The 25694-nt window shown below is 41.1% G+C and overlaps 1 protein-coding gene across 9 annotated transcripts in view; it reads right to left on the reverse strand.

Moving 5' to 3' along the window:
- ANKRD26 (ankyrin repeat domain containing 26) overlaps positions 1 to 24339 on the reverse strand; it is a 52888-nt gene extending 28549 nt beyond the window's left edge. For 3 of the 9 annotated variants that reach the window (XM_051795346.1, XM_051795339.1, XM_051795341.1), the window contains exons 1-17: positions 23902 to 24300; positions 21054 to 21168; positions 20638 to 20811; positions 20427 to 20533; positions 19777 to 19914; positions 18645 to 18790; positions 15540 to 15590; positions 12760 to 12793; positions 12608 to 12680; positions 11284 to 11344; positions 9939 to 10963; positions 9278 to 9416; positions 6159 to 6220; positions 4930 to 5032; positions 3458 to 3486; positions 3291 to 3357; positions 3162 to 3206 (exon numbers count right to left, since the gene is read on the reverse strand). In XM_051795346.1, the coding sequence (XP_051651306.1) occupies positions 3162 to 3206; positions 3291 to 3357; positions 3458 to 3486; positions 4930 to 5032; positions 6159 to 6220; positions 9278 to 9416; positions 9939 to 10963; positions 11284 to 11344; positions 12608 to 12680; positions 12760 to 12793; positions 15540 to 15590; positions 18645 to 18790; positions 19777 to 19914; positions 20427 to 20533; positions 20638 to 20811; positions 21054 to 21168; positions 23902 to 24104 (2572 nt within the window). In that variant the 5' untranslated portion in view covers positions 24105 to 24300. Of the gene's footprint in view, positions 1 to 3161; positions 3207 to 3290; positions 3358 to 3457; positions 3487 to 4929; positions 5033 to 6158; positions 6221 to 9277; positions 9417 to 9938; positions 10964 to 11283; positions 11345 to 12607; positions 12681 to 12759; positions 12794 to 15539; positions 15591 to 18644; positions 18791 to 19776; positions 19915 to 20426; positions 20534 to 20637; positions 20812 to 21053; positions 21169 to 23901 lie in introns of all 9 variants that reach the window. The other 6 variants (XM_051795347.1, XM_051795340.1, XM_051795348.1 and 3 more) reach the window with 6 other exon arrangements.
- Positions 24340 to 25694: the final 1355 nt, after the last annotated feature.

Raw genomic sequence — 25694 nt, forward strand, 5'->3', positions numbered from 1 at the left:
CACACTGTGTGCTATACAGTAACTAGTTATGTTCCTCCAGCAATTTTAATTTCCCTATATGCTGTGCACAGAAAATCATGAAAAAAATTAAAGCTTTGAAATCTTATGAGGCCCCAGCTTTACTCTATGCATGAAACAAATCTGTCTTTAGACATGGATCTGGACTGAGTATTTCAAATTGTTGCAGGAGACATGGATGGGACACTCAATGAAATACAGCCTTGCATGACGTTGAGAAACAGTGATCTGAATATTTCACTCATACTGGTGAAAACTGGATTCCACTCTTCCCTTTCTTGGAATTTCTATATAATATGGGCAGTCACAAACCCCTCAGAAGCAGTCACTCTGTCTAGGCACACTGAACACTTTTAAGTAACAAATATTCAGAAAGAAACAAGTCCCAGCACCTCAAGTGTGGAATCTAAACACAAGAGATGGAGGCTTTTCACTTTAATCACTCTGCACCTCTTGTCCTGCTCCATAACTCTATGATTTCTATGCAACAGCCTTTCTATGCACAAAGTTTTGCTGCTAAAGAGAGACACAATACCCTTCCTACAAGAAAAATTAACAAGACAGAGAAAAATAGGTAGATATTATCATAAAAATACAAAATAAAGGGCACAGTATTAGAGTCACAGGGCCAATCTCATTTCTGGCATTTTCTGCTTTAGGGGACTACTTTTGAAAGCTTTCATTTCTTGAAGGGGATTACAAGCTTAAGAGTTTCAACTTGTATGTCTGAACTGGGAAGCCAAGTTCTTCAGTCATTCATATAGGTCTCCAGAAGTTGATTTTAACCCCAAGTTACACTGTGTGAAATAACCTTTTCCTCCCACCTCAGTCACTGTTGGGTAGAATTTCCTAGATTTTTTTGTAGATTTGGTTTTTGAGCATTTCAGCACAAGGTATTTCCCAACACAAAGTAGTCATTAGGGGGTTGGCAGCACTTATTTCACAGGTTTGTTATGATGATGTATTGATGACTGTGATGATTGCAGACAGTGTGACAAATACTAAAGACAATAATAACAGCAATAATTAATAATTATTGAAGGATAATGTTCTATAAGGAACACAGGCACTGCCCTCTTTTTCTTGTTTTCAACATCATAGAGTTAGCTTTAGACTTGACTCATCCTTATAGCTACCCCAATATCAAGCTGTTTGCTGGTGCAGGTGAAGGCTTCGATCAGGAGTAAAAACAAAGAACAGATGTGCTGGTGGCCAGGGAGCATTTGTCGATAGCACCATAGAAGTTACTGTAGAGAGTGACATAAATTATAGCAAGACTGCTATAATCAAAAGAAGACAAACTCCTATTCAGTCTTGTTCATCAGTAAAGTCTTCAGTAGCAGCTATTTGAGTCTGAAATCTCAGTCTTCAGATAAGATTTCAGGGTCTCTGGAGCCCATAAGATTTACTTCACATAGGGCTTAATCAATCTTGAAATTTCTCTATAATGGGCACAGAGAAAGGAAAAAGGCAGGAAAGACAAAAGGCAACAATGTCATTCCATCTTCAAAATTCCAGTTCTCATTGTGTCGGTAATTCTTTTACCAGTGATTGGAAAAATAATTCAAAAATAAACTGAAAAAACCCAAGAACTTCTCTCATTAGCTGTTGAAAATAAAATCACTGCTCTTCTTGGAGCAGTGATTAAGGAGTCTATTTTCTGTATTATTGGCAACTGTCTGTGAAAGAGGGATAACTCTTAATTGTTAAGATTTTTTCACTTTTAGCATAGGGAGAAATTTTTAGTTAAAATATTGGTAGAACACTGGTCTGAAGCTTCTGAAGCGCCTGCCATAAAAAAAATATTAAACCCTCTCCCCCTCAAGTAAATTAACCGGTATTTTTGCCAGTCATTTATTACCAGCATGTATTTTTATTAATTGATACCTCCAGTGGGGTTAAATGAATCTGGCTTTGTGCCTAACACAAATCACTGTGCATACAAAAGATGCAAATTCCCCACCTTTTACTCTGCCCGTTCTCTAGCTGACATTAAAAGATGACTTTTAGTGTTCTTTCCAATTAGTCTTTACCTCTCTGCTGTCTTCTGACATTTCCCTCCTCATAAATTCTTACAAAATTACTTTTTCCAGATAAAAGTGCAAAGCAGCTACCTTCCTGCACTGAAAACATGAGAATACCACTACTTAATTTTGACCTAAAAATAGATTTTAAGAAGTTATTACTATGAGTCAGCAACAAAGTAAATAGAATGGGAAATTTCATCTCATTCAACATTTAATTGTGCAAGATACTGTACCTATTTCCCATATTTATTAAATAAACTTGTGAATGATACCACTTAGCCCTTCTGGAGTTAGAAATATTTGTGCTTCAGGAATTGTGATGCTTTGCTGAAGCAATTTAAATTACTTAAATTCAAGTCCAAATATAAACATTTGAAAGAAATTTTCACATGGACTTCTCAATATCTGATCTTCAAGATAACACATGGGTAAAAACCAACATGACAAATGATTAAAGACACACAGGAAAAATAGCTGACCTGAAATGAGCTATGGAAAGGCAGTCTTTCAGAATCACAGAATCAAGAATCAACCAGATTGGAAAAGACCTCTGAGATCATCAAGTCCAACCTATGACCACATTGTCAACGAGATGACAGCACTAAGTGCCACATTCAATCTTTTCTTAAACATCTTCAGGGATGGTGACTCCACCACTTCCCTGGACAGCCCATTCCAATGCCCAGTCACTCTCTCTATAAAGAACTTCTTCCTGAAGTCTAACCTAAACTTCCCCTGGTGCAGCTTAAGACTTCATTCACTTGTCCTATTGCTAGCTGCCCGGGAGAAGAGACCAACACCCACCTGGCTACAACCTGCCTTCAGTGCTTGTAATATGAAAAAACAGTATGCAAATTGGAAGGAAAGCAAACTTCAGGACTGCCTGAAAAGGGGAGATGACAGCATGAATGCCGGAGGAAGCCTATGTCATGGAAGGGTATTTAGTGTTGAATGGCAGACTACAGGAGGGACCAAACACATATATGGGTGCATATTTTAGCAGACCACCTGCTTCCAGAACACCCTGGTAGAAACATTAATTTAATATCAGGAAAAAATTTGCAAGTACAATGTGTCTGTCCATAAAAGAACATTACAAACAGATTGTTACGATACCTTCAATGTCCTCAGCATCTTCTAAACCAAATTCCTGCAATAGATCTGCCAAACACAAAACAGATGCCTCACTAAATACTCCTAAAAAATTATGAAGCTAAATCCAAAACCACTTGAAGAGAACATTACCTGATTTCTGCTGTCTGTTTTTAGGAGAGGTTTCATTCATTTCCAAAGCAGATTTGGAAGTCTTCAGCTATGAAAGACAATTCAATGATAAAACACCAAATTCAAAGTAACTACATACTACTTAATGAGCAGAATAAGTAGTTAGTCTGATATGAAAAAATACTCACCCGTGAATTGTTGGGTTTCTCAAAAAAACCTGGAGGTGAAAAATGTTTTGGAAAACGTTATTTAATTGTGGGTATCTTTTACTCCATTCAACATCGGTGGTTTCTACAACTAAGCAGAAACAAGTCACAAGCATTATTTCATCAAGATTATAATACCTAACATTCAATTTACCTCATCACGCAGCACTTGCATTAGGATACAAGAAAAGAACAATGCATATTTCCCATCATGCACCTTGGATTTAAAAAATAATTATCACAGAACTAAGACAATTTATGTGAAGCAATAAGGTCATGCTTGTTAACAGAACAAGATCAAAATATTTACAGTTCTTTTGAGGAACTGAATCCTGTTTTCTAAAATCATTATTTCAAAAGCCAAAGCTGGTCTGCTGCAATGAATGATCATAAAACAGCATTATGACTGTGATTATTCTACAAGTGCTTAATATTGAGGAGCATTTTTCTTTCCATTGAAAGCAGGGATGCAGACACAGAAACCTCATATATGTGTAACAAGGTAAAAGCAAGGCAGCCCTCATCAGATTGTTGTGGGAACAATAGAAACAAATGTTGTTTAGTTGTAATCTACATTTATACCACAGTTCCAAATACTATTTTTTTTAATTTTGCCCAACACTGAATCATTTCCAAACCCACAGAATCTACTGCCCCACCTATATTTCTCAAATGCTCTATGTTAGTCATCTTACAGACATCTTTGAGTCCTCTCACGAAATAAGTGCATGAAATATTACTAAACATGGTTCCACAGCAAAAATTTTGTATTTTAAAATAATCCAAACTAACATTAAAAAACATCATTTGATTTCACTAAACCTGGTCATCTAGCAGGATGGAAAGACCTTAGCAAGATTACCATAATAACCTTTTACCCTCTTTTCACACTGATGTCTTAGTAGAATCATGCAAAGCAGACTTCCACAACAAATACTTAACAACTACATTTCAAGCTCCTGGGAGTTCATAATGTTTTGCTCAAGATGCTCAGGAGACAGTGTCACAAACTACAGGCAGAAATCCTCAGCAACAAAACATGAACTTTTAGTCCTATTTTAGCCCCTACGTACAGTACAATAAAAAGCTATCAAAAGTTGAGCTAGGAGGAAAAAAAAATGCTTAGCCAGATCACAGCTGTCTTCCACTGCATTATCATCCAAGAAAGTTAGATGTTCAGAAAGGGTCAATCCTAAACCACATACACTTTCATCACTATGCAACAAGAACTTAACCAAAAAAATTAGAAACACGTCCAAATAACACACGTAATGCAAAACAACTTCCTCTGCAAACTGGTCAGCAAGCGCTGTGATAAGGCATTAATTAACAGTAAGCATTTCACAGGTATAGCTCACATCCACATCATGACAGCACTTGAAGGCAGACACTCATACAAGTTCACTTCAGCCTATAAAAGCTTACAGACAAACACTAGGCCACCAGGAAGTTACCATTGTTGTGTTCCCCTGAAACAATGAGGGAGCATACTCCATGTCTCTCTGCAGCTGGGAGCAACATACTGGATGACACTTTTCTCAGACTTGGAGAATCTGCCTGTGTAACCCAAAACACATGAATGAGAACTGGTACAAATGCATTTTCAATCATTTCTACACAAAAAGTTGCTGCTTAAGTCAAATTGTGTAGCATGACATCAAGTATATTAGAGATACAAGAACTTTTTATTGTAGCCTTGGAAAGGACACATCAAGACATAGTATACTGGAAAATCAGAGCAGTTGTGTCTGTTTCCAGATCTTAGGCAAAACCTTTGCAACTCATCTAAACTATTCTGTCACACTGACAAACTGGACAGCCACAGAAGAGAATTAATGTGGTAACTCAAGATGCAGACTGAACCAATAGCTGCAGGTCTGCAGTGAACCAATATTTCCACTGAAGTTGTACCTGACATTCAAGTTTGTGTTGATGTTCCCTAGGCATGTATCCTGCAGTAGTGAGTGAACACAGCACGATTCTCAGTCATAAGGGTCATTTGGGCTGGTCAAAGACTAGCAAGGCAAAACTTACAGTTACCTTAAAAATAATAACATTTTAGACTTGTAGTTTTAAGAAAGGCATGGGAGGACTTCATTTTTCCTCATAAGAAAAGCCAGAGTGAGGTAGCTATAGACGCTGCCCATTACCATGAATAGAAAGAACTAAAAAGGAAAACACAGCCAGAATATGTGGTGTCTCTGTTGAACATAACTTTCAAAAAGGGCCAGAGTACACTACAAGAGGTAGAGAGGATCTATTCAGAGGCAGGTAACTGTCTAGGTTGTAGACCGCAGAGGCAACTGCTGATCAGGTCAGAAGACTAGAGCTGTATGGTGAAAAAGCATCAATTCTGCCAGCCTCTGGGAAAAAGTCAGAGCATTTTAAGCAACAAGGAAGTTCACTACTTCAATATTATATTTGAAACCGAACTCAGAGGCCAGTTGCTATGAGACACAAGCTGTTGGCTTGACCTAACTTCACCCCAATCGTAACTGAACAGCTGACCTAGAACAGAAATATTTAAAGGGTCCCCCAGTTACAAACATATGGAAAAAGCAGGAAAAGAGGAAATAAGCCTTATCAACAGTAGAGCCCAAGCCAAAAGCAAGCTCTCAAGTGCTTCTGGATCTTACTCCTATCCCCCTGCAGTGGGAACACCCGTGTCCTTCACACAAAGTACCTCAGAATCCCAGGGAGATTCAGCATCTTCCTCTTGCTCTGCTCCCACTGCTGGCAGGGCACCTATAAATCAAGTAAGAAGTGAGATGCTTGAGTGCTTACATTTCCACTCTGCTTTTCCCCATCAGTCAAGCCTTGCATCCAAAAGATGCAGGTTATATTGCTGAGGACAAACTAAGAAGTGAGTTTTATTCAAGAGTGTGGGAAGATGGTTGGTGGTAAAAATTAAAGGAAACTGATGAGTTATATTCACATCCTCACAGAAGTTATAACAGTACGGAAATTATGGGGTAAAATGCAGCTGCTATTCCCTCGATGGAATGCAGTTGGCATGTTCCATGATGATTCCCCACACAACAGTAACCACTTGCTAAGACAGATGGAACGGAAGGTGGAGTGGAGTAGAGACACCATGGCCAGGCTCTGTGGAAATCCCTGCAGGGAAGAAAACTCAGTGGCACTTTGCAGCTGATAACCCACATAGCACCTGTCAAGGAAGACAGAAGATGTCCTGCTGCTGAGCCAACAACTATGGCAAAATCTCTTTCCTCGGATGAACTTGGTTCATTAAAGCCTAATTATAATATTAACACACACCTCCATCCCAAAGTTATCCACCTCCAAGGTATGACCACTCTCCCCTGGGCATGTGCTCTATATTTTTTGACTGTATCTTTAAAAGCAAAGCGAGAGAATTTTACACCAACCAGTAACAAAGGTATTTAGGACTAAAGTCACTCAAGTTTCACCTAAACCTAAAGCAACAAAAGAAAGCTGAGAATGCAGGAACAGTTAGGGAAGACTCCGTCATAACTGATGGGATCAGTTGATGGGCTGAACCTGTAGGGAGCCTGTTGGGTAAGAACTGCACTCTATACATACTGCATACTTTTACTGGGATTAGAGCTTGTTTGTGTATTGCTTTAAAAGCATCTCTGCAGTCAGATACTATCACCAGCGATCCTTGAACCTTAACCTATCACAATTCTGTATTAATAAAGAGTGTTGTTCTGCAAACTGTTCGAGTGAGTCCTTCACAGATGCTGGCAGTTGCTGGCAGTGAGTAAGACACTTGAATAAACTGGGAAGACCCACTGAGGGGTCTCCCTTACGCTGTTGGCTGAGCCCCCTGAAATGGGCAGTCGAATTGCCCTCCGATCCAGCAGGACTGTTCGGTGATGGGTCTCCATAACAGGACAAGGTTGGGCACAAGGGTCTCGGCTTTCCTGGGGTGCTGACAGATAAACAAATCACTGAGGGTTAAGGAAATCTCCCCACACTAAGGGTCGAGAAAATCTCCCCTTTTCACATGATAAAGAGTTTTTTCACACACAGACACTTCATGGTACGTCCCTTACATAGCCAGTTCCTTTTCCTTCCTTTCCAGCAGAATATGGCTATGCACAACAGCTGACACAGCTACAGGCAATATCCAACTCGTTTGAGTAACATTCAGAAAGAGACTCCAGTTTGCTGCAGTCCTGTTGTGTGCAGAGTTTAGGTCACCTCTCTGCAGCCTACAGCTCCAGAATTTGGCATTTACTATCACTTTCCACTGTACAGGGGTGCCACAGAAACACTATCCAAAGCATCCTCACACTAACATCACTGAAGTCACCAAGAGACAACATTTCTTTTGTAGAACTACCAGGAAAGATCTTCCTTGACAGTTGTTACACTGCACCTTCCCAGAAGCTGGACACCTAAGCACTGCCTTTTAAAAACAGAGTAGAGGCTCACAGCTCAAACACTTACCCAAAGACACAAAAGCCGTTTCCATCTCAGAGGATTAAAATTCAAACCTCTTCTCCAGTGAGATGATTGTAATGTTCAGTCTCACTGGGTTCCTGGTCAGATTGTACTATCTTATTTCTCCATTTTAAGTGACTCCATTAGGTAAAACAGATTCAGGATTCAGCTGTGTAGATACATACACACAAGGAGGGGGAAGGAGCTGGAGACCAGTAAGGGCACCCACCCCAGAAGAAGCAACTGCTGGTTCCAGCCTGGACTCTGACTACTCACACCATGCCAAAATGCATGCCTATGGTAAAATGCATACAGACAGATGAGCATGTAGAGACACAACAGTTGAATACAGCAGGTTCTGCCAGGCAGGCCCCATGTAGCATTTGATCACCAGCTACACGTGCTCTGGTAACACCTACCACACCAAGCTACTCTCTGGAGATGGACAGTGGAAACGATGCCTTCCCCTCCTGCACTCAGACCTCAGGTAAGTACCAAAGTGCTCAACTCTGACCAGGCTGGTAATGTTTTCAAGCATAGACAAGTGTGGCGTTGGAGAAACCCTCTACTTTTTAAAACTGGACAAGGTGAGGCACTGGAACAGAAGAGAGTGCTCTCAGCTTGACTCCAATCTTTCCCAGGCTTGAGCCAAGAGCAATCCCAGCTTGTCAATCTGACAGTACCGGCCAGAAAAATGGGAATACTACTGTCACACACAAGACACTCTAGTCCTCCTCCTCTTTTTCGCCTGCTCATTTTGTTCAGATCACTTCAGAAGGAACAAAGCAAGAAATCAAGAATGGCACTTGGTTCTGTAGAAATAGATACATTTCCGGAAGAATTTGTAACAGAAAGCTAGAACTCCTCTCCCTAGGAAGGCTTTCTGCCTAAATGGTAACTCTTTCTCAAAGGCAGTTTCAATGCTTTCCCTGCCCTGCATAGCAAGAGATGTTCTCAGCCTTGCTCTCTGGTATGCAGAGAGATACAAGGTACAAGGCCTCCTTGGGCCAGAGAGGGTGGGAGAGAAGAGAGAGAAGACACAAAAAGCATTGGAGGAGGTGGGGCATTCCCTGTGCCCCGGAGGCCCTGATGCATACAACATTGTAAAAAAGTGGTCCTTGCATCTGAAATAAATCTTTTTTTTTAATCCTTCCACTGCCTTGGCATTCTTGGGAAGAATACCTGTATATGTTTACCTCACATTTCATATAGCATTGCTTGGAATACAGTGCTACAATTTCAGTTCTTCAAGAATGAATGAAAAAGAACAAAAGCTGCTTTCTTTCTCTGCCAATACCCAGTGGGATTCACAGGCAAGGGAAAATTTCACTATCTCAGAAGTTAATCACCATTTTAGGTAATTTCTCTCACCCGAGTTGTCTTTTGAAGCATTGTGGACTTCACAGATATCATTACAAACAGAATTTTTCACATCCTCAGCAACTAGCTTTTCGCCACTGTCTTCCTTCTCCTGCTTCTCAACTTCTTCTTCCTGTTCAGGTGATTCTTCCTAAAAGAGATCAACTAAAGCAGCTGAAAAGAACAGAAATAAGCATTGTCTTTGCTGTTCCTCCATCAGCAATTCCTCAGGTCAGCCTACCTCTAGCTTCATTAAGTTATGTCATTCTGGAACATATGCCTTTTCTTCCCCTACTTTGCTCCAAGGAAAATCACTACCTTCCTGCTCTCAATCTTATGCAAATTTCTTTTTGTTTCCTCACTTTCAGCCATCGCACCATGTATTTTCCTAAACAGTAGTAAATCTTCACAGATAAAAACTGTACATAGAACTGAGAAAATCCTAACTGATTCCAGAGTCTACTGCCTGTTCTTTTTCCTGCAAAACCATATTCTTATAACAAAGAAACCGTTTTGGCTAGGAGTAAGACATTATCTAACATTAAAAATGGATGATCAAAAGATGCATATATGTGAAGAATACATATTATCAGAAATCCAGTTTACCATTTGGTTTTTACCTATATTACCCTTAGGAAATATCCCTGTGATTGAATCATCCCTATATACTTACTTTGCTGCTCGAATGAAATGCTCTCAAATTTTCTTCATATCTATTTAAGTGCAAGTTTTCACTTTCTTGTTTCAGTGGTTCACAGATTTTATCATCTACTCTTTCATATTGCTCTTCTTCACTATCTTCATCACTCACACGTTCAAGAATGGCAGAGCTTGGTCTTTCACTTTCAAGTCCTGGATTTTTTGCTGCTGACCAAGAATTATTACCACTTTCAAAGTCATCACTGAAGCTTGACTTTTTCTCCTTAAGACCACAACTATTTGAGAGAGGGGGAGGCATCTCTTTTTTCCCATCTGTCATTTCAGAGTCTGCAAAACAGAAGTCAGTATTTCTGTGAAACTTCTCCTGAATCATGCTTTTCCTGTTCCAACTTTCTTGCGTATCTTGAAGATTATTTAGATTTTGAAAGACAGCTTGTTTTGGTACTGACTTGCAAGATACTTCATTATTCATGAACTTTGGAGACATCGATGTTTTATTTTCTAGCAACCTTTCATAACACCCAGTTATGAAAGACACAGGAGTATCAACAGATTCCTCCCGCTTTTCATCATGTTCTTTACTTATTTTATCATCAATGGAGATAGTGTCAGTTCCACACTGAGTTTCCTCTTCATACTTAGCTTTACTAATATACTCTAACTTCCCATTAATTTCCCCTTTAGGTTCCATTTTTTTCCCCTGCTCCTCTTCCAGTATTTCACTAGACTGAGCTTCTTCATCTTCCAACTCTTCCTCCTCCTCTCCATCTTCAGTAAAATCTTCATCATCCTCCTCCTCTTCCTCCTCGTCATCTTCATCACCATCTCCATTATGATTTTCATCATCATTTTCCTCCTCCTCCTCCTCTTCTTCCTCCTCCTCCAATTCTTCTTCCTCCAGGTTGCTTGCAGCTGAGACATCTTGATTAAACAATTCCTCACTGTCTCCTTTGTTCAGGTTTGCATCTGATGGGATTCGCTGTTTGAGACTTTTCTTTGGTGACTTAGGACTTGCAATTCTAGAACTGCCATCATCATCTTAAAGCACAAGAAAAGGGAAAATGCATGTGAACAGGAGTTAAGTAAACAGCAATGTTATCAGATTAATGCACAGGAGAGGAGCCATCTAGGAATGTCTGGAAACAGAGACAGGTAAGGTTGGGCAGGATGGAGGATGGACTTTATGAGGGAAAAAGGTTTAATGACTTATTTTATTCTGAATTATTAAATGCTGTGTTTTCAAAATGCTACTTTTCTCATTTATTATAGCAAAAATTAAAAAAACAAACCCAAAAACCTACTTAGGAAGTCTACTTATATATATTGGTATATCATGCAACCTTTTCCAAATAGCTTACTTTTTTTCCTGAACTGCTGTGAAGCATTCATTAGCAGTGTCAAGTTTGGCTTCTGCAGCTTCTGTAAACAAAGATTTATTTAAAAATTTTTTAACAACAACAACAAGAAATTCTTTGTTCGTATCAAATCTTGAACAGTAAATATAATCAGACTGTCCTTATGATAGTGGTGACTTCATCCTATATTTCTAACAACAAAAAAACTCCTCACGTATGCAATTCAGGGAGTATTTCACACTGAGCAAACTAGCACCCTTCTGCAAACTGCTTCCAAAATTATGTTTGCATGCATATCAGTTCTAAAAATCTGTTTCTAGTACTTATAATACTTAAGTAAAATTCAGCTATATTCAAGATAGCAGTTCCAGCATGCTTACTTACAAATGTGCACTACTCAAGTAACTGTTAAGATCCCTAGACTTAATGCATAAATTAGTCCCTGCAAGTATACTTAGCAAAATACCCCTAAATTTCAAAATCATGGCAGAAAAATGCATAATTTCTATTTAAATCAGTGCAAGAAAATGAAATCATGTTAAAACTAAACATGCTTGCACCTCCAGCATTACAGAGTGGGTTGAACTATCATGCTCCAGTTCCTCATCACTGCAGAATTCCAGTGAAACAGAACAGATGCTCCAGACACCATTCAGAAGTTGATAATTCTCCAGATCATTAGTAAAATCAGTAGGTGTGAGAGCTTGTAACTGACAAAAAGAATACTACTCGAGCATTCAGACACAGAGGTAAAACATGCAGTGTGAGATCACATGCAAGCACAGAATGTCATCTTATAAAAGAAAAAAGATGACCCATATGAGCCATCCATTCATTAAGCACTCTTGAGGAACCTGCTGAGGAGGAAAGGAAAACTAGGTGAAGAAGGATTTATGTAGATCTTGATAAGTAAATGTCTTTTTTCTTTATCAGTTAGGAATCTATCACCAAATTTACACAAAACAATAACAATGTTTGGAGAAGAACAGAACAGGTTACGGAGAGAACAGATTAGGTTATAACAGTAACTTAAAAACATTTAGGGTCTGCAAATCTGACTCAAATGAACAAGAACAAATAAAACTACATGGCTGTTTACCTTGTCACCTACTGCTCTTTTGCTCCAAACTACAAATATACTGCATGCTCTGCCCCAGTTACAGGTCTTTTAGGAAAAACTCACAGCAGAAGAAAGGCTGGCAGGACAGAGATTGTTTCTAAAGAGAAAACAATATTGGCTGGAACAGCAGCATCTTTCAATCCCAAAGAAAACTTGCCTTCAAATCCCTTATTTTTTCAGGACATTTTTCCTGTAAATGCACCATACCTTGGGGGTAAAATCGAGTTCCTCTTCCTCAGAGGTATGCCAACTGTCATCGCTTCCCTCTTTCTCAGAGCTTCTTGAAAAGCAAAGCAAAATGAGTACTATGTCGCTCAAATAACTCCTCAGGTAAGTATTAGGTACTTTTAAAGTCTCACCTGATTGAGTCTCCTTGGGAAAAGTCATCTGTTGCTGTTCAAACATTAATTGACATTAGTTGAAATTAGATTGGGCACATTAAAAATTAACTAGCACATATAAACATTTAACATGGACAACTCTACAGGTCATAATAGAATGATGCTTCAGGTAGTCAGCTCAATACAAGGTGGCATGAATGAATGCATTTCCAAAACAAAACTGCTTTTTCAAATGACACTGAATTAAAAAGAAAAGAAAGAAGAGGGGAGGAGAGGGGAGGGGAGGGGTATATCCCCTTTGGACGCTTATACCTAAAAGTTTAAGAAACAAGTCTAAACTTAAAAAAAAAAAAAAAAAAGAAAAAGCGTAGCAGAAATATGCTATGTTAGTTAACACTGAACAAAATGGTGGTGGTTTAGCAAGACATTAAATAAAAGAACCTCCAAAGTATTCATACTATACATCAGAACACATCACATGCAGAGATTTTACTAACAGAAGTAGCATGCATAACATTATGCTATATACTATGCTATCTGCTGCTTTACCCAGTTACAGATTATTCTGAAAAAGTAAAGAAAATTAAAAAACATAATCAAAATCTAAAGCTTATTCTCAAGTAGAAGAATCACCAGCAGTTCTCTACACTGCACCAAAAAGAGTGTTCAGCAGACAAAAGGGGCAAACCCAGGGCATTCTATACTATGCTCCAAGCTACTTGTACATAGGATCATAGGATAAATCAGGCCAAGGAGGAAGTCTCTTAGCTAACCGCCTTCTCAAAACAGGCTCAGCTATGAGGTCAGGGAAGGTTGTTTAGGGCTTTATCCAGTTTGATCTCGAACACCTCCAAGGAGGGAGACTCTACAGTGTCTCTGTTTTACTGTGTTTACTGTTCCCACATCCAATTAGAAACTCATTTCTATTTATGCCTCTTGCATCTCTCCTCCTGTCACTGGGAAGCACCTGGCTTCTTCTCATACGTACTAGAAGCTGCTGCTAGGTCCCCATCAGTCACCTCTTCCCTAGGCTGAAAAAGCCTGGTTTCCTCAGCCTATCTTCAAAGGGCAAGTACTCCTGCCCCTGATGAATCTGATGGCCTTCCACTGACCTTGTGCACTGTTGAAAGATCAATCAATCTCTCTTGCATTGGAGGCTCAAATACCAGGGTGCGGGACACAATCCAGCAAGTGCCAAGCAGGAGTGGATAATCACTTTCCTCAGTCTCTTGGCTATGCTGCTCTTAATGCAACCCAGGACACTGTTGCCAGGGCACCCTGCTGGCTCATTCGCAGCTCACACTCTGCCAAGACCCTCCGGACTTTCTCAGCAAAGCAGCTCTCCAGCCAGGCAGTCCCAGCATGTTTGGTAGCGATTTGGTTTCCTTTCCATGTACAGACTTTGCAGTTGCCCTTGCTGAATTTTGTAAGACTGGCCTGACGGTTCATTTCCACACCCTGTCAGGGTACAGTGCCTCTGAATGGCAGCACTGCCCTGAAGTGCATCTGCTGATCCTCCTAATTTAGAGCTATTTGCAAACTTGATGAGAGTGCACTCTAGCACATCACTGATGTACTAAAGAAACCTGAACTCCAGGAATCCAAATTGAAGAATGCTAAAACCTCTCAACTGTCGACAGCTAAGATGAAATAAAAGGGTTCTGCAATTCCCAAAACAGAAGGGAAAAACAGAAACAACCTCCACATAGTAGCTATTTCAGCTATTTCCTCAAGTTCTTGATAATTACTTCTTGTTAACTATCATAACAAAATGAAGTCGCTTATAAATAAGAGACTGGTGACCTTCCAAAGAGTTGCACGATGACAACCAAACTACGGTCTTGTGCAGAATCATGCAAGGAAAAAGAAAACAAAGGCATATCGTGCCTGAAGACATCTCCTCTACTAGCAGTAAACCACAAATGAATATGCAAATTTTGCCTGTTCTAAAGACAGGGCTTATGTGGGAATTTTGATGAGTACATCTCCCGACCTGTACTGGGCTCTTGGACAATGAAATACAGTGTATATGTCATGTAGATAAAACTTAGAAGCTGAAATCTCCAGTGCAAGGACAAGCTAACGGTTAAAATACCAACACAGTCTCTAATTTTTAATGTTTCCTATTGCAATATTTAAAAAATATTAATTAGTTGTAACAGTTTTCTGTTATCTCAATCAGTACCAGCAGTTTAATCTACCTGCTAACATCCCAAGCTGAATAAAAATCTGCCTCTTAGAGCTGGGCGGACAGTGTGGAGCACTCAGCTATCACTCTTGATAGGTGACTTCAATTATATTTTCAATTAGTACAGTTGTAATTCATCAAAATGGCTGAGTCAGTTTTCTGAACTTTTGCTTTCAATGAATAGTAACTTGAACCAATGATCAAGACCAGGTCACATTGTCCTTTACAAGGTAAGAGAGGCAAAGTTCATGAGCTAGCTTTCAGATGAACTCTGACTACTGTAGAAATGGGATCTAGAAAAGCAGTCTCTAGGGAGACTGTTTCTACTTGATTTGAAGTCCATTTCCCTTTCAGACTAACAGAAGGACATATGTAAAAATAAAATTATTTATTACCATTAATGACACAAAGCAAATGTTAAATTCAATAATAAAGAACCAATGCAAAACATGCAAACAAATAAAAAACACTCAAAGGCTGCTCTCAAATACAATTTATAAAACCAATACCATCAATATAGGGACCTCCAGGATAATAAAAATCATAGATGTGTTAGTATTTGGATATAGTACAACACATTTCATATTTGAAATGCTACTGTATAAAATACCTTTCCTTGATTTTCCTGTTCTTGATGTCTGGTTAGGAGATTGTTGAATTTCTATATCCATTTAGGAAAAGGCATGGAAAGGACAGACGAAATAATGACATCAGAATAAACTGAAATTCCCAGAAACTTGGAAAACATAAGCAGTATATCAAAGCAGCTACAGCAATGGGAGAATATACTGTGACTACCAGCCTACTCTACAGTTGTAAGTTCTGAAAACAAAAGAAATCACAATCTATAGAACTCTACTCTTAAGGTACAGTGTCAAACAGTAACTTCATTTACTTGCTCCATGTAAGACATCCATATTTCAATATTTTGAAATACTGAAAAAAAACGTGAGAAATTTACTCTTCTGACAACTTTAGTATTTCCCTCAGCTTGACTACTCCTTGTCTAGCACAGGCTGCAAACGCAATTCTAGAGTGCTTTATACATACTGCACACAGAAGTCCTTACTCAAAGCATCCCAAAAATCTGTGTGTGCCAACAACTAAACTTTGGCTATAGACTATCCAGAAATCTGAAGGAAATCTTGGCTCCTAGTACTCACACCACCATGCAACTCTGAGCCATTATGTCATTTACACTTACTCATCTTAAGTTACGGTTTTAGCATGTTTGTTATCCCTTGCTAAAAAAGGAACCCAGTAACTTCTTGCCTTAATCCAGCTCACCTGAAAAGTTGTGTCGATGTCTGATGCACAGACCCCTCAACCTCTGAAGATAGGAGTCCTGCTTACATTGATCTGACCATGCTGAACCATTCACATAGAGAGTCTATGTCACCAGCCACAACACAGACCTGACAAGAGGTCACAGTGTTCCCCCAGGACCAAAATGGGTGAATTGACTAGTGTGAGTATGATGCATATGTGTCTGTATGTGTGCACATCTGTGTGCTGTGGAACAGAAGCTCAGAATATAAATCACTATGCACCTGTTTTATCCTGTTTTACCTGTTTAGTAAAATTTTGTATTTTAAGGCAACGAACGGTGTAGTTCAGTTATTGCAGCTACCTGACACCAAATTTCTTCACAATGTTGAGAGCAGAGTCCTGCTTATACTGATTTTACCACACGGAATGAACGTAGCAAAAGGACTCTTATCAAAAAGATACATTTAAAGAGTTAAGAAATTACCTTAACATGGTTTCTCATCCCTTCTCCATTTCTCAGTTTTCTTAAGAGATGATAGAGGACAATTTTTACTGACTTTGGGAGATACAAATTACACTGAGGCACTTCTTTTCTAAGAGTTCTCTGCTGGAAACCCAACAGTTTCTGCAGGGACTCAGGGAAATGGAAAAGGAACAACATGCTAATATACAGTGTAGTAGCTAAAAAAAAAAATTTGACTCCTTGCCTCCAGAAAAATTGCACAATTATTAGTTTTTGCCAAAGAAATTCCAACTTCAAATCTAAAAAGTCTGTCACTCCATATGCTAGGGCTGGGCCATTCATTTGGAGATATTTGCAAATCTGTCCGTGATTAATAAAAATGTGCACAAATTGGACAAAAAGAGGGTAAATATTCAAATAAGCAAAAGCTAACTTCTTAAATATGCTGACTTGCACATTAGAGGAGAGTACTTTGAAAAATGATCCCAGAAAAATAGTACAGAAGAGCAAAAGAAGAGAAAGTAATTCCAAAATGGGTTTCTCTGTACTCTCAAGATCATTCCAGCTTTTCCTCTGACAAAGACTTCTAAATCTGTTACTGCAGCATATCAGAAGCACTCTCCTGATGCAGGATCTACCTGTGCTCTGCATGTACAAGCCAGAGACTGCAAAATTAATGCCAATAAATGTTCCCTATATGCTACTAATCTCTCAGAGACAGTAACTGTGTGCACTACTACCTGTACCAAGACCTTTCAAAAAGAAAAATTATTTCCTGCAATCTACCAAGAAACTTTACAAATCTCCAACTAGATCAAAGCAACTGTTCCTAAGTCAAAGCAACAAAGTTTGACTCTAAATTAAAATCCTGCATCTGGGAAAAGTCAGTGAGGAAAAATATCCCATATTTTGCTTGTATTTCTTGACATATTTAAAAAAAAGGAGTTACAAACTGTATTTAAAGGAGTAATGAACAGTGTTTGAACACTGTCTTCTGCCCATTTGCCACATAGTTCCAATATAACATCCTTAAAAACTCAGAAAGAATAAAACCTCTCACTTGTAAGGCCTGAGATGTAAAGTACAAGACAAACTACTTCATTTATACTACGATATTAATTTTTTAAGATTCCTCTAGGGCTCTGTGAGCTCATAAGTGTAGGCTAGATTTTTAAAACTCACTAAATGACTGAATGATTTTTTGATCACAAGGCAATTTAATTGTTTTTCTGAATCACAAGTAACAGTTTTTTAAAAAAAAAATTCATAAAATTATTGAAAAGCTTTATTTTTATTGTAAATCAAACTATGTCCAAGACAATATAGCATACACAGACACTGCAATGCTACTGCTAAGAAATTTACTTTTACAATATAACTTTTCCTAAATATGTCTCTACAGCACCTACACAGAAACAATTGTGAGTGATGCTGAAAAACAGGGTGACTTGCTAAAAGGACCTTAGTGCAGATGAAACTACTAATATTAAAACAAAGACACAAACTCCATGAAAATCAACAAGACGTATCTTTCTCCTAATTCCTCTGTTGCTTCCCAACTACAGACAGAGGAACAACTATTAGGGATGAACCTACCGCTTTTGTAATTGGATTTTCACAATCTGAATGGCCAACTATGGCTAAACTGTACATATCTGAAAAGGAAAAACACTTCTGCCTATTTTCTTTATGGCTGCCTTTCTCCCCCTCTCTCAATGAAAACTTATATAGATGGGCAATCGTTCAGACAGAAGGCAACAACCTTAAGACCTGGACATGTAGCACACAAATCAAATGTTTTCGCAGCCTGAAGAAGCACCTCCAACTAGCAACAAATAAGCACATTCACAAAACTTGTGCTGCTCCACCTGATGCTGCCACTAAAATCAATGGTGAACACAGTAAGCATTAACAATACAAATCCCCTACAAAAAAGGCCTTAGTGATTTTCCTTGTGAGCCACTCCACAGTTAAGGATCCTACCTCCTCTGTCCACAGCAGGTGCACCCAGCGTAAAGGCAGCAGCCCCTCTCCGCTGCGGAGTGCCAAGTACCGTGATGCCCTGTGCACCACCTGCAGAACCTTCTGTGCTTTCCCAGTCCGCGTATTCTCCCAGTTGCTTACTAAGACTGCATACAGAAAGAGAGGAAATATATTTGATAAAAAATAACCACATACTTGCATATATCATTTAATAGTTTACAGTCACTTATTATCCATCCCACACATATTCATAGCCATATAGATTCATATACTCATATGCACTTACTGCACGACAGTAACATACATCAGTACTACAGTCATGTTCACTCTATAGATGCATATTCAAACCTACAAAGTTATTAACTCCTTCTTGGTACATGTATTTCAGCTTAGCTTTTAAGCACTCTTAACCGCCCTAGAGAAGAAACAACAACAGGCACAAAGCTATGCATAAGAGGAGTAAAACTGCTCAAGATTTTAACAAAAGGGATATCGTATCTCCTCTGAAACAACAGGTTGGTAGTTCTCGGTCATTGTAGTGGAAGCCAGTAAGGACAACAGTGCTGGGAGGGGGAGAGGGCTTACATGTATTTCAATCTGCCAAGTTCCACCTCTGGATAACCGTAGGATACATTGGGCAGATGTGGGCTTAGCAACAAAACTTGAAACTAAACAAAGAACTCTGTGTAGAAATTTTCCTCAACTTCCAAACTAACATGAGACACTTGAATGATACATACCAGAAGACAAAGAGGAAATGGCCTCAAGTTGGGCCAAGGTAAGTTTAGATTGGGTATTAGGAAAAATTACTTCAATGAAAGGGTTGTCAGGCATTGGAACAGACTGCCCAGGGAAGCTGTTGAGTCACCAGCCTTGCAGGTGTTTAAAAGATGTTGTAAATGTGGTACTTAGGGACATGATTTAATGATGGGCTTGGCAGTGTTAGGTTGATGTCTTCACTTGATTATCATCTTAGAGGCCTTTTCCAACCTAAATGATTCTATGAAGACACCACTGAACACAGCTTCAATACAGGTCTCAATACACCATTAAACCTGGGCACTCATCAAAAATGATCAAAAGCCACACTGATAACTGACAATTTACTCTAACAACAAAGTTTAAAATTTACCTAGAATATCCATGAATAACAGCATAATCCTCAGCTGTCCATCCATTAGTGTCTTTGTGGGAAAGATCAGCACCATACTGAAGAAGAACTTTTATCAAATTAACCTCTCCCCCAGAAGCAGCAGTCATAAGTGGGGTTCTGAAACATCAAAAATATGATATGAAGTAGATCGTTTTACACAGAAAGTGTAATTATTTTTATCCCTGTTTGCCCTCAAAAAAGTATTCTCCCCATTACTTTAAAATTAATAAAAGATAAAGCATTTTTCATTAGGTATTATGAGAAACAATAAAATGGGAGAAGAAGTCAAAACAAATGTTTGATCTTCAAACAAAGCTTCCACATAGACAACAATTACATACAAACTCTGCTGCTATGCAAGAGATGGCTTTTCAAATTGAGGCAATGCTGCTTAGCTAATGGTAGGTTTCCTGCCAGAAAGGCCATCACAGACAACACCATCTTGCAGAAAACATCCACCGAGGAATGACAGCAAGCCACTGAGGTATGACCCACTTCCACGAGTCACGCAGAAATAAAAGCTTCTCTGTGGTTACCTGGGTTTTTTTCAGAGCTCATTCCTATGCCTCTCATCAATCCAACCTAAAGAACACTAAAGAGACCCATGTAGAGTTTTGAAAACCCCTCACCTTTCACTCCGATCTCGAGCATGCACATTAGCTCCTTTTTTAAGAAGAAATTCCATTATCTCTTCATGATGTTCAGAGACAGCAAGAATAAGTGGGGTATATCCCTCCTAAAAGGGCAGATACCATTAAAAATAAAAGTAAAAAAAATCTTCAAGAAAAATACGAATGCAACTTTTTGAAAGAACTTCTTCAACAAATAAAAAAACCTTACCTTATTTTGAGCATTAATATTGGCATTATGCTCAAGTAACAGCCCTGCTACAGTGGTATTAGGAGATAGGACAGCCAGGTGAAGGGCAGTGTTGCCGTCAGCATCTGCCAGATTTGGGTCAGCACCATGCTCTAGTAGAATAGCCACACATTTTTCTTGCTGGCACTGTACTGCCTGGGAACAAAACACAAAAAAGGAAAAACTTCCAACACTTACCTTTCACTCTGTTACAATTCTCCCAGCTTCCCAATACTGGGAAATAAGAGCACCTTCAAAGATTAGCTAATATATGCCCTTCCACATCAATCACAATATGCATTTTTCTACACAGGTCTAAATAAAGAATCCTGCAAAATACATAATTTAGGGCATAATCAATAAGCCTCACTTACAAGAACATAATACAGTCCACATACCTTCATCAGTGGCGATTTGTTATCATTGTCAAAAAGATTTAGCTTACACTGGTTTTCTACTAGATGTGTAACTACATCCACATGGCCGTTTGCACAAGCGAGATGCAGAGGTGTCCTAAAAATTAAATAAATTAAATTAGCATAGACAGGCATAATTTCAGGCTTTGATAAATGGATATGACCACAAGTTTCACTCTGCACTAATTTTTAACCGCATTGCTGTAGGTAGGTCCTCTGTGGTTTTGGAAGTTCAACTGTTTTAGTATCTTGCTGAGAGACAGAGCAACATCACCTCCCTGGCTGGGTGGGAACAGAGAGGGGGAGGTACACGAATTAAGTAGCAAGTGACACAGGAACTCAGCGATTTGTAAGGCAGATACTCCTTGTTAGAGGGCAGCTGATGGGTCCCCTCCATAGCAAAGAGCATGAGGACAAGAAAAACACACAAGACTTGTGATATCTTGTTACAGACGGAAGAAACTGAAGCATCAAGGAAGAGCTCCTAAGAGCAACTACCACCAGTTTTTGAAAAATTCCCATGCAAGTATGCAGGATCCTTAATCTCTGTAGAAATGGCTGACTGAGATTACTTGAAAGCTAAACAGAACTTCTAGTGAAGGAGTCCACGATTATCTAAAAGCTGCTGCTACCAAGCACTAGGAAACAGGACAAACCTTAAGTCCCTGACAGCTCTGAAAACAGGAAAGTCTGCAGAAAACCTGTGGGCTCATTGCTGCCCTCCCAACCAAGCCTCTAAACCTGCCAAGTGGAAAGAGATGGCTCTGCTTGGAGCAAGTCCTGCTGAGCTCCACAGAAGATCCACTTCAGGGAACAGGCTGGGAGAACATCAGAGTGTTCACAGTTGTCTCCACAAGAGACCTTCAGTAACACCAAAGCTGTTCTGCCACCCCCCTGGGGATCCTGCTCAGACTCAGCTCCTGATGCTCCTGCAGTCATACATTGATCACCCATGGGGTAGAAGAGACCTACTGATGTCTGAGCAGCCACAAAACAACTCAACCAGGAGGCCACAGGGGGATAGCAAACTGATGGCACACACTTTCAAAGGCACCCGAGCCAACAACCCAGCAGCTACAAGATATGCAATGCTAAGCTCTAGAGTTCACTTTGACAGGCAGCTGACAGAGTAAATCTCTCAGGGATTAGTTTGACCCAGGATTCATGACTCGCCAGCATCATGCCTGCAGTGCTTCAAACTCTGTGCCGAGTTTTGCCTATCTTTTTCAGTACGGCTGAAGGCTTTGCTAGACCACCTCTGAAAAGTCTGCCTGCTCCTAATTCATGCTGTTCCAAACACATTTTTTGGAGGTCCTACGGGCTACAAGACCCACTTTATGGAAGGAGCCTGAAGGCATGAGACTTGCCATGTCCCTTGTGTAGGATTTTGCTTTTGGAAATCCCGAGGAGCGGAACTGAGATATTCATATGAACAATGCACATTTCAGCATTTCAGTCTGAAATAATACACAATTCCAGTCATTGCTTCACAGGTTTCCTATTCTTCACTTCTATTTCCAGTCATGCCTTTGAGTCCCTGGAGGATGTGACAAAGCTCTGAAACTCAATTGCATCTCATGATCGTTCACACCACACATCACACCCACAAACACTAAGAGGGAGTAGGTGGGCCTGTAACCCAAGTGTACAGGGGCTGCAGCAAACAGGCATACTCTGTCCACTGAATTCCTCTCAGGCAAGCTTTTCAGCACTGAGCATTGTCATGCCAAAATCATTGCAGTGCTCTACTGCCTTGCCTCTTGTGAAATTTGTTTTGGGTTTTGTTTTGGTTTTTTTACGGCGTGCTACTTTTTTTCCCCAGCTATAACACTGATAATAGCTTGACACACGGAGGGAAACCTTTCTAGAAGAAACAAAGCTGTCTAGAGAATGAACTTACACACAAAGTAGCCAAATTTCATATTAGGGCCTGCTAAGACCCGATGACTATTTCCATAAATGCCATTGGGCACCCTGACTCAAGCAAATGGAGTCACAAAATGCACTCAGTTCACCTTAAACTGCATCTCCCATCTCTAACTGCATAAACAAATACTAATTGCCAACACTCAGGCACATAATCCACATTAGCAAAGTGGATATTTACCATGCTCTTTCCTGCTTCTACAAATCTAGGTGTTTTTAGGGCAATAAGCGAGCTGGTCACCACAAGTCCAGCCTTCAGGACAGGCAGCCTAAGAAGCTGAGCTACCCTGCCAAAACCAGCATCTCTTCAGAATATCACAAAACTTTTTACTTCGAGCCTTTTTAGAAAAGGTATTAAAGGGTTGTAACATACAAGTCTCCAAAACTTCAGCCAATTCCCTTATGCTAGATCACTAGGAACTATGCTGCAGCCCAGGGCTTCTCCTGAAGACAGAATTGCCAAATACTTGCTGTGTGTGACTCAAAAATTCACACAACAGCACTGTCAGAAGCAGCAGCTTTTCCTGCAAGTCACTAACCAGATCTTCCAATCCAAGGTACTGATTAGCTGAGCCAAAGCCTCAGTGCAAACAACTCATTAACTGCCACCTAAAATCAGACTGGCTTTGGCTGCCACATCACAGTCACTAAAGGCAACTGTGCACGCAGCATCAATAAATATCATGTTTATTCTGCATTACAAGTCCTTCCCAACTCGGCCGAATTCACAGGGTTTCTGACAACACAAGCCCGATTCCCACAGCCAGCCGAGGGCTGCGCTCGGCTGCGGCGCCCGCCCTCCCGTTCCTCCCAGGGCGCTGCCGGCCCTGCGGCGGGGAGCTCCCGGGGGCTGCTGTAGGTGCACCCGGGGCTCCCGGCCCACCCCCGCGGCTCCCGCGCTTACCGCTCCGCCTTGTCCCGCCCGTCGATGCCGTATTTCCTCAGTCCCTGCCGCACCTGGGCCAGGTCGCCGCTGGCGGCCGCACGGTGCAGCTTGCCCAGATCCTTCTGCCGGAGCTCGTAGGCACCGGCGGGGCAGGGCAGGGAGGCGCTGCCGGGCGGCGGCTGCCCTTTCCTCTTCCTTCCGAACCCGAAGATCCTCTTCATCCTGCGACAGGGACGCGGGAAGCACCCGGCGGGCTGTGTCGGGCCCCGAGCAGGGACAGAGGAGGGGAAGGGAGGGGAACTCCCGACAGCGGCCTCGGCTCGGTGCGGCTGCTGCGGAGCGAACGGCCGGCGTGCCGGGAGGGGCGGGGCGGGGCAGAGCTGGAGCAGGGGCAGAGCTGGAGCAGGGGCAGGGCCAAGAGTAGCAGAAGGAGCAGCGACAGGGCACAGCTCGCCGCCCGCGGAACCCCCCGCCCTGAGAGCCCGGCGCAAGCGCGGTCCGGTGCCGGCGGGAGGTGGCGGGAGGGCTCGCGCAGGCGCGGCCGCGGGAGGCGGCGAATTAAGGGACAAAGTGGTTATCCCGTGAAATGTGTGTCCCGGTGTCTTTAGTGCTCCTTGAGGGCTGCTACTGGGATTGGGTGAATGGGTGACAAAGGAACAAACAGCAAGGCTTAATACAGGAGGAAATGGGATGGAGGGGGACTGCAGACATCATCCCGCTACGTCCCTTACCCATTGTTGAGTAAGTCTGGTCCCTGTAGCTGGACTCGCAAGCCGCAGATTGAAATGAAGATGGAGCTCTGGGTGGGAGCCCGAGACAAGGGGCCGTGAACTGCCAACCTTCGGGATAAGAAAGGGCACGACGAGGGGTGACGTCAGCCAGGTGAATGGACGCGGCGAGACCCAGCAGGATCAGGGAATTGCCGGCCTGTCGGATATCAAAGGAGATGAAGACCAGTGACACCGGCGAGGTGGATGGACAGGGAGAGGAGTGCAGGAGCCGAGATGTGTGCACGGGGAGACTGTGAGGGGATAAAGACCCAGGGGTCCCTTGTGCGAGTATCCTACTCGGAGGTACCAGCTCGAGCTGTTTCTGTGTTACTGCAGAGGAATAAATGGCTTTGTAGAACGAGACATCTGAGACTTTGCTATGGACAACCTGGGGTCGAACCGGTAAGGAAACCTGGTCGGACTGTGTGAGAGGGGGGTCTGTAGGGATGGGTGTCAAGCGGGGCACCCGTCGAGACACTGGAGCCGCCCACCGCGAAGGGGCTTCGATCCCAGCAGTGAAAGCCTCTGGCCTTGGGAGTGTGACTGTCAGATAGTTGTGAATGATCAGACCGGGAATTTACCTTAATACCCATGACAGACTCAGAAGTTACTTTCCAGTAAATGTGGTTGTCGGCACCGACATGGGAGTCTACAAGCGTGCGCACTCACTATCTGTATGAAAACGTGGTACAGAAAGCAAAATATTTTGTGTTGGTAAGTTGGGAATCATTCTCAATATGGTACTGGTACAGTCATGCCCCTAGGTAGTGCAGATGCCATATGATTTGGGGGTGATGCCATGCTACAGGAACCTAGCGTATTTGGCTAATGGAACACCTTGCCAGGACACTCTTTACTGTCTTTAGGAACTGCTGCTTTCATATGAATTTCTGAAAAAAAAAAAAGAGAGATGGCAAAAAACCCTAATTCAAACAAAGGAACACATTTCACTATGATTAGCAGTGAGAATATTGCAGTGTGACAGTGCCACTTTTTAGAGAGACACTTCAGCCCTTTGAAATATTTTTTTCTCCTTTATCA

The sequence above is a fragment of the Manacus candei genome, unplaced genomic scaffold, assembly GCF_025592945.1.
Source record: "Manacus candei isolate 608988 ecotype Guabito, Panama unplaced genomic scaffold, ASM2559294v1 h1tg000043l, whole genome shotgun sequence".
NCBI classification, from domain to species: Eukaryota; Metazoa; Chordata; class Aves; order Passeriformes; family Pipridae; genus Manacus; species Manacus candei.